Source organism: Nerophis lumbriciformis, linkage group LG13, assembly GCF_033978685.3.
Source record: "Nerophis lumbriciformis linkage group LG13, RoL_Nlum_v2.1, whole genome shotgun sequence".
Taxonomy (NCBI): domain Eukaryota; kingdom Metazoa; phylum Chordata; class Actinopteri; order Syngnathiformes; family Syngnathidae; genus Nerophis; species Nerophis lumbriciformis.
The window spans coordinates 14,625,990-14,635,420 of NC_084560.2; the positions used below are offsets into that span (position 1 = coordinate 14,625,990).

Sequence of the window (9,431 nt, forward strand, 5' to 3'; positions counted from 1 at the left end):
ACTGCCGCCATTGCTTGCCGTGCTACCGAGGTCCTTTGTCCCTGAATTGCTCACACACTCCGGCAGATTCAATGGGGGTCTGGCGGCAGATTTCTTTGATTTTATCGTTGGAAATGCATCTGCTTTGAGTGTCACAGTATATCCACACATTCTTGCCATCTCTGTCGTAGCATAGCTTTCGTCGGTAAAGTGTGCGGAACAAACGTCCAATTTCTTGCCACTTTCGCATCTTTGGGCCACTGGTGCAACTTGAATCCGTCCCTGTTCGTGTTGTTACACCCTCCGACAACACACCGACGAGGCATGATGTCTCCAAGGTACGGAAAACAGTTGAAAAAACGGAAAATAACAGAGCTGATTTGACTCAGTGTTTGTAATGTGTTTGAGAAAATGGCGGATTGCTTCCCGATGTGACGTCACAACGTCATCGCTCCGAGAGCGAATAATAGAAAGGCGTTTAATTCGCCAAAATTCACCCATTTAGAGTTCGTAAATCGGTTAAAAAAATATATGGTCTTTTTTCTGCAACATCAAGGTATATATTGACGCTTACATAGGTCTGGTGATAATGTTCCCCTTTAAACAAATTCATTTTACTCTTCCTCTGTGTGTAATATGTTCAGCCTCATCCTCCAGTGATAATGTACGTGTTAACGATACAGTGCTTAAGATACGAATGAATGATAAATACAATTTCAGCCAGAGGGGATCGGCTTTTGTGACTGGCAATGAAATGCATGTTTCAGCCATGGCGATCACATACTTTGTCACGAAAATTGTCCGATTGATTGGCACATCCCTAGTAAGAACCAACCCTGAAATACAAAAAAAAAACTTGTGTTGTTGTGACATAAAGAGCACAAACTGAACTTTTGAAACTGACTTGTCTCAGCATACAAGGCACTCCAACAGAGTAAGTCTTCTCCGGTCTTGGTGGAGTTGTGTTCTCCCTAGTGATCCATAGTATCCATCGACATCTCCCCTTTTTCAGTTATTGTCATGCCACGTTACATGTCATTCCTAGACTTACTCAAAAGTGGTAGGCCCTGCTTTGGTTCTATATATAAAGGTTTATTTGAAATAGGGACAGATACAGAAACATAGATATCTGAAACAGTTATCCAATGTATACATCATAGTGTTTGTAGCCAAAGCTAATTTACAACACTTGTCCCCAACAACAACAACAACACAGATCTAACATCATTAAAATAGGAAAATAAAAAGAATGAGACAAAGAGGAGTCGATAATAATGAGAATAGTAATAATACAGACAAAGTGCAATCTAGATAAAAGCCAATAATAATAATAATAATAATAATAACACAGACAAAGTGCAAACTAGATAAGAACCAATGACTAAAAATGAGTAAAAACTAAACATGGGAACACAATTGTTGCTCAACTAGCCACAATTTTGTTTGTTTTTTGAAAGTGACAAGTGCAGGTATACTTTTCAAAGTGTCAGGTAGAGAGTTTCATAGTTGTGGTCCTTTTATTGAAAAGGCAGTCTGGGCAAAAGATGTTCTACAGAATGGAACGCAACAGTTGCCTTTTGACGTTGCTCGGGTGGTAGATTTGCTACCACTTTGCAGTCTTGTAATTGCCTTGCAGAGCAATTGGGGAGCAGAGTTATTTAAACATTTAAAAACCAGTTTGACTGTGTGTAACAAAATAAAATTGGTAAAACTTTAAACATTGTATTTGGTTCAAATTTGGCAATGATGATATGGTATACTCTTCTTGCCTAAAACTTTCAAGGCGCGGTTATAAAGACACTCAATGGTCTTGATTGATGACTGGTGTGCCTGGGACCATGTAGTTAAGCCATAAGATATGTGTGAAAGAATCATTGAATTCATCAAAGTAAAAGCACAGCTGAGAGTTAAGCAGTTTCTTATCATCTTAAAACAGCCTAGGTTTGCCTTCAGGGTTTTACACATTTTCTTAATGTGACTTTTAAAATTCAGCTGATATCCCACCTGTAAACCTGCTCTCTTGTCTGTGTGATAAGGACTTTGTAGTCTCAGTGTCAGTTTGACTTGAGGTGTAATGTGTGTGACTTCAGTGGAAAAAAACCCTCCCTACCCTGATTCTACCCTTGATGGCCATTGGGATGCAGCAGCCTCGTGTCTCTTCTCTCTGCCTGACTTCATCACTCAGACATTCAGATAGAGGAATTCTGCTGCTCCCTGAGTTTCGTTTTCATTTTAAAGTACTTCCAGGATGACTTAATTTCACCATTTTCTAGTATATACATATTCAGTATGCGTATATGTATGTTTGTACAGTTGAATGTATATGTACAGTATGTGTATATGTATGTTTGTACAGTTGAATGTAGTATATGTACAGTTGGTCGTGCATATTTAATATTGCTGCATTTGAGTACACAGCTAGAAATTACCAAACAATAACATTACCACAACCTATTTGCTGTGCCTCACCTTTGGATGCTGCAGTATTGATATATTGTACTCAATAGTCTCTATTTTGCTCCTTTTTTGGCTGCCCTCTTCATTATTCTTTTTTTAATTATTTATTAGCGTGTTTGTTTTGACTGATCTGTCCAATGCACTACACTTTTTGCTGCTTCCTGGAAGTAACAAGCTGAAACAAGCAGTGGGAACGCAACAGTAGTGAATAAACACAATTTACACATCAATGCAATGATTCTCTTTCATATTCTGGTGTTTCCTGAAGGATGTGGATGAGGAGATAGAGGCAGAATACAACATCTTCAGGTCTCTGTCCAACCATCCCAATGTGGTGAAGTTTTACGGCATGTTTTACAAGTCTGAAAATGTATCAGGCGGACAACTTTGGCTGGTGCTAGAGGTGAGTTTGTTTTATTTCCTTTTTCAAAATACAGCGAGAAATTCCCCACATTTGAGATGAATTGTCTTTAAGGAGGGTGTAAATCGTGAGCCATAATCTAAAGTGATAAATTCCTGTTTCTCCTCCGCAGCTGTGCAATGGCGGTTCTGTCACAGAGCTCATCAAAGGGCTGCTGATGCGAGGCCAACGTCTGCAGGAGCCTGTGATCGCATATATTTTGTACAGCGCTCTCCTGGTAAGATGGTAATGTTGGATTCAGCATGCAGAGAACATGCAGAGCGTTTATTCTGACAGGCGGGAATGAGTGTCTCTCTTTCTCAGTGTTTTTCTTCACATGAGACGCATCATATGCTCTATGGCATGTACTATAATGACTATGTTCTCTCTTACGTTCAAAGGGTCTGCAGCACTTGCACAACAACCGGATTATCCATCGCGATGTCAAAGGCAACAACATCCTCTTGACGACTGAGGGAGGAGTCAAACTGGTTGACTTTGGTATTTATGGCATTTATCCAGCTTTTCTTGTCTTGTGGTCTAGTGTGGATACTCGTGCTGTCAAATGATACATTTTTTAATCACAACAATTACACCTTTGAATTTGGATTAATCACAGATTATTACTTGCTTGCATAATTTCAATTCGTTTAGAAAAAACCCCAATGTTTGGACACAAATTACATTTTATTGTCAGAATGTTATCCAGGAACAATATTTAAATGTATTATTCAAATGTTGGTAACAGTTTTAATTAAAGTCACGTCGGGATTTATTCTGAAGCCAAATTTGCCAGTGAGCACACGAGTCGTCGTACTGAATTATGCATTATTGACCTGACCTTTAAGTAACCATTTGTGGTTAAGGTTTTTTGATTGATTGATTGATTGAAACTTTTATTAGTAGATTGCACAGTACAGTACATATTCCGTACAATTGACCACTAAATGGTAACACTCGAATAAGTTTTTCAACTTGTTTAAGTCGGGGTCCACGTTAATCAATTAATGGTAAAACTCAAGGTAATTCAAGGTAAACTACAAACCCCGTTTCCATATGAGTTGGGAAATGGTGTTAGATGTAAATATAAACGGAATACAATGATTTGCAAATAATTTTCAACCCATATTCAGTTGAATATGCTACAAAGACAACATACAGTATTTGATGTTCAAACTGATAAACATTTTTTTTTGCAAATAATCATTAACTTTAGAATTTGATGCCAGCAACACGTGACAAAGAAGTTGGGAAAGGTGGCAAAAGATACTGATAAAGTTGAGAAATGCTCATCAAACACTTATTTGGAGCATCCCATAGGTGAACAGGCAAATTGGGAACAGGTGGGTGCCATGATCGGGTATAAAAGTAGATTCCATGAAATGCTCAGTCATTCACAAACAAGGATGGGGCGAGGGTCACCACTTTGTCAACAAATGCGTGAGCAAATTGTTGAACAGTTTAAAAAACCATTAAAAATCAGTTCCCAGTGGCTTATTATATTTTTCGAAGTTTTTTTCAAAATTTTACCCATCACGCAATATCCCTAAAAAAAGCTTCAAAGTGCCTGATTTTAACCATCGTTATAAACACCCGTCCATTTTCCTGTGACGTCACATAGTGAAGCCAACACAAACAAACATGGCGGAAAGAACTGCAAGCTATAGCGACATTAGCTCGGATTCAGACTCGGATTTCAGCGGCTTAAGCGATTCAACAGATTACGAATGTATTGAAACGGATGGTTGTAGTGTGGAGGCAGGTAGCGAAAACGAAATTGAAGAAGAAACTGAAGCTATTGAGCCATATCGGTTTGAACCGTATGCAAGCGAAACCGACGAAAACGACACGACAGCCAGCGACACGGGAGAAAGCGAGGACGAATTCGGCGATCGCCTTCTAACCAACGATTGGTATGTGTTTGTTTGGCATTAAAGGAAACTAACAACTATGAACTGGCATATGAAATACATTTGGCAACAACATGCACTTTGAGAGTGCAGACAGCCCAATTTTCATCAATTAATATATTCTGTAAACATACCCTCATCCACGCTCTTTTCCTGAAAGCTGATCTGTCCAGTTTTGGAGTTGATGTCAGCAGGGCAGGCCAGGGAAGCTAGGGTCGATAGCTCGCTCGTCTGCGGGAACAAACTGCCGCCATTGCTTGCCGTGCTAGCGAGGTCCTTTGTCCCTGAATTGCTCACACACTCCGGCAGATTCAATGGGGGTCTGGCGGCAGATTTATTTGACTTTATCGTTGGAAATGCATCTGCTTTGAGTGTCGAAGGATATCCACACATTCTTGCCATCTCTGTCGTAGCATAGCTTTCGTCGGTAAAGTGTGCGGAACAAACGTCCAATTTCTTGCCACTTTCACATCTTTGGGCCACTGGTGCAACTTGAATCCGTCCCTGTTCGTGTTGTTACACCCTCCGACAACACACCGACGAGGCATGATGTCTCCAAGGTACAGAAAACAGTCGAAAAAACGGAAAATAACAGAGCTGTTTTGACCCGGTGTTTGAGAAAATGCTCCGAGAGTGAATATTAGAAATGCGTTTAATTCGCCAAAATTCACCCATTTAGAGTTCGGAAATCGGTTAAAAAAATATATGGTCTTTTTTCTGCAACATCAAGGTATATATTGACGCTTACATAGGTCTGGTGATAATGTTCCCCTTTAAAACTCTCCTATGCAAGGTGAAAACAGTTTATCAACAACACCCAGAAACGCCGTCGGCTTCGCTGGGCCTGAGCTCATCTAAGATGGACTGATACAAAGTGGAAAAGTGTTCTGTGGTCTGACGAGTCCACATTTCAAATTGTTTTTGGAAACTGTGGACGTCGTGTCCTCCGGACCAAAGAGGAAAAGAGCCAACCGGATTGTTATAGGCGCAAAGTTGAAAAGCCAGTATGTGTGATGGTATGGGGGTGTATTAGTGCCCAAGACATGGGTAACTTACACATCTGTGAAGGCGCCATTAATGCTGAAAGGTACATACAGGTTTTGGAGCAACATATGTTGCCATCCAAGCAACGTTACCATGGACGCCCCTGCTTATTTCAGCAAGACAATGCCAAGCCACGTGTTACATCAACGTGGCTTCATAGTAAAAGAGTGCGGGTACTAGACTGGCCTGCCTGTAGTCCAGACCTGTCTCCCCTTGAAAATGTGTGGCGCATTATGAGTCCTAAAATACCACAACGGAGATCCCTGGACTGTTGAACAACTTAAGCTGTACATCAAGCAAGAATGGGAAAGAATTCCACCTGAGAAGCTTAAAAAATGTGTCTCCTCAGTTCCCAAACATTTACTGAGTGTTGTTAAAAGGAAAGGCCATGTGACACAGTGGTGAACATGCCCTTTCCCAACTACTTTGGCACGTGTTGCAGCCATGAAACTCTAAGTTAATTATTATTTAAAAAAAAAAAAAAAAGTTTATGAGTTTGAACATCAAATATCTTGTCTTTGTAGTGCATTCAATTGAATATGGGTTGAAAAGGATTTGCAAATCATTGTATTCCGTTTATATTTACATCTAACTTAATTTCCCAACTCATATGGAAACGGGGTTTGTAGCATGTACAGTCAAAATAAATGGGATGATTAATCTGCGTGCATACTGTACATAATTAGTGCAATATTTTTTTGTGATTAATCACGAGTGAACTTATTTTTGACAGCCCGTTAGATACATTAGTTTTGATCATTTTTATTTACAAGTGGAAACCATTTGTGTCCCTGCTGTATCGCTGTTATTTGTGTACAGGCACACACAACACATTCGATACACAGTCTAAGTACCAATATAAGAGCTGTAGTATGTAGAATGAAACCTGCCTTAACAAAATAAACAGAATAGCATTTTTCCAAGCGCAGAGTTACGTCAATGATACGTGGTAGACAATGGAAAGGTTGGATGTCAATTTCTGTAAACAGCAATGTGTACTCTGATAGGAAAAGGGCAACAGATGGCATCTATTATGAAGCCACACACAAATAAAAGAAAGAATGATCTCTGTCAGAACCCCAGCAAATAAAAAAAAACATTAAAAAAACAACAAAAGCAATAAAAACAACAAGTCCTACTCCGTAATTATACGTGTAGCAGAGGCTTCTTGGTGGTATTATGCTACACCTTTCTGCCTTTGGTGGAGAAGTTTGTATGTTTGATACCCGGACAGGCATTTTGTGTAAAAAGCAAACCACGATGTGATTGTCTTTGTTTGGCCCAAGAGACAACACACTCACCTAACAACTGTCACTTATCAGCTGTACTTTCTAGGCTTGAGCAATCAGGTCCAGCAGCTTCCTTTTTACTCACTGCTTGACAAAGATAAAGCCCAGTCTAATAGACTTCAAAAGTAAAATAAGAAACTCGACATAGAGAGCTAGACATACAGTCATCCCTTGTTTAGAGCTGTTAATTGGTTTCCTGACCACCTTTAACACATTTCCACAAAGTAGGAACGTTAACTATGAACTGGAATATTTTCATAGCTACAGCATAAAAAACTGTTTACCACCTAGGAACATTTTTTTAAACATTATTAGAGCCCTCGAGACATGACACAGGTCCCTTTGGTCAGTGTTACACCTTTTTAATCCAATATAGTAATGCTGCCTGAGGCTCAGCCAATCAGAACAGCACACTCTTATTGGTTTGGTCTGCCTTCGTGGCAAATACCACTGTACTATTGATATTTTGAAACTAAATGTAGTCATTTTAATGCTCGAAATGCTTCATTTAGGCCAAAAATGTCATACAATATACTTAAAAACAAACATGATATATTCAAAGCGTGATGTGGCGAGGGACGACTGTACTCCATATTTTGGTTTCTGTTCATGAGCTAAAAAGTACGAACTGCATTTTCTGTAGAGTAAATAGTGTTTCCTTTCACCCAAATGCAGAGAAGATAATATTATTATGTACATATTTTTTAAACCTCTTAAGCTAACTGCACATGAGCATACAACGACAGAAAATATGCTCTAGAAGAATATGTTTCCAGTGAATAAAGGGGATTCCTGCTGTAATTTCTTCTCTTTGGGGATGTTTACTGTACTCCCCCTGGAAACGCCTGACAGTGGTTTTCCAAAGTTCCTGAGCCCATGTGGTGATATCCTTTACAGACTGATGTCGCTTTTTGATGCAGTACCGCCTGAGGGATCCAAGGTCACGTTGTTTTCGTCCTTGCCGCTTACGTGCAGTGATTTCTCCAGATTCTCTGAACCTTTTGATGATATTACGGAGCGTAGATGGTGAAATCCCTAAATTCCTCGCAATAGCTGCTTGAGAAATGTTGTTCTTAAACAATTTGCTCAGGCATTTGATGACAAAGTGGTGACCCTCGCCCCAACCTTGTTTGTGAATGACTGAGCATTTCATGGAAACTGCTTTTATACCCAATCATGGCACCCACCTGTTCCCAATTAGCCTGTTCACCTGTGGGATGTTCCAAATAAGTCTTTGATGAGCATTCCTCAACTTCGTCACTCTTTTTTGCCACTTGTGCCAGCTTTTTTGAAACATGTTGCAGGCATCAAATTCCAAATGAGCTAATATTTGCAAAAAATAACAAAGTTTTCAACTGGAAATTAATTGAATATAAGTTGAAAATAGGGATGTCCGATAATGGCTTTTTGCCGATATCCGATATTCCGATATTGTCCAACTCTTTAATTACCGATACCGATATCAACCGATACCGATATACAGTCGTGGAATTAACACATTATTATGCCTATTTGGACAACCAGGCATGGTAAAGATAAGGTACTTTTAAAAAAATTAATAAAATAAAATAAGATAAATAAATTAAAAACATTTTCTTGAATAAAAAAGAAAGTAAAACAATATAAAAACAGTTACATAGAAACTAGTAATTAATGAAAACTAGTAAAATGAACTGTTAAAGGTTAGTACTATTAGTGGACCAGCAGCACGCACAATCATGTGTGCTTACGGACTGTATCCCTGCAGACTGTATTGATATATATTGATATATAATGTAGGAACCAGAATATTAATAACAGAAAGAAACAAACCTTTTGTGTGAATGAGTGTAAATGGGGGAGGGAGGTTTTTTGGGTTGGTGCACTAATTGTAAGTGTATCTTGTGTTTTTATGTTGGTTTAATAATAATAATTTAAAAAAACGATACCGATAATAAAAAAAACGATACCAATAATTTCCGATATTACATTTTAACGCATTTATCATCTCTAGTTGAAAGGGATTTGCAAATCATTGTATTCTCTTTTTATTTACCATTTACACAACGTAACAACTTCACTGCTTTTGGGGTTTGTACATGATATAAATATACGCATCAATATGATGCAGTGCAGTTCTACTCCACCGCAAACTCCAATCTCAAATATATTATGGTTACATAAATATAGGATCCCATTATTGTTGCATTGGATGGTGCTGGTGTACACACGTTGAGTAAATGTATGAATAAATCCAGGATTTGTCAACATGACGTAGTTTTAGTTCACAGACTTTAGTCTTAACCCAAGGCTATTATTGCTCATTTAAATTGCATTATTTTGCATATTAAAAGAAAGCTGTTGTGGAGTCCC

General features: G+C 38.7%; 1 protein-coding gene across 6 annotated transcripts in view; it reads left to right on the top strand.

The window, feature by feature from the left end:
- The window catches only part of myo3b (myosin IIIB), a 304,160-nt gene that overhangs the window by 4,131 nt on the left and 290,598 nt on the right, over positions 1–9,431 (top strand). For 5 of the 6 annotated variants that reach the window (XR_009816499.2, XM_061971641.2, XM_061971640.2 and 2 more), the window contains exons 3-6: positions 893–913; positions 2,705–2,839; positions 2,970–3,074; positions 3,238–3,337. Coding sequence is in view for 5 of the 6 variants with exons in the window: in XM_061971641.2 (XP_061827625.1) it covers positions 893–913; positions 2,705–2,839; positions 2,970–3,074; positions 3,238–3,337 (361 nt within the window). In the remaining variant the exon portion in view is untranslated. The remainder of the gene's footprint in view (positions 1–892; positions 914–2,704; positions 2,840–2,969; positions 3,075–3,237; positions 3,338–9,431) is intronic. The other variant, XM_061971643.2, reaches the window with a different exon arrangement.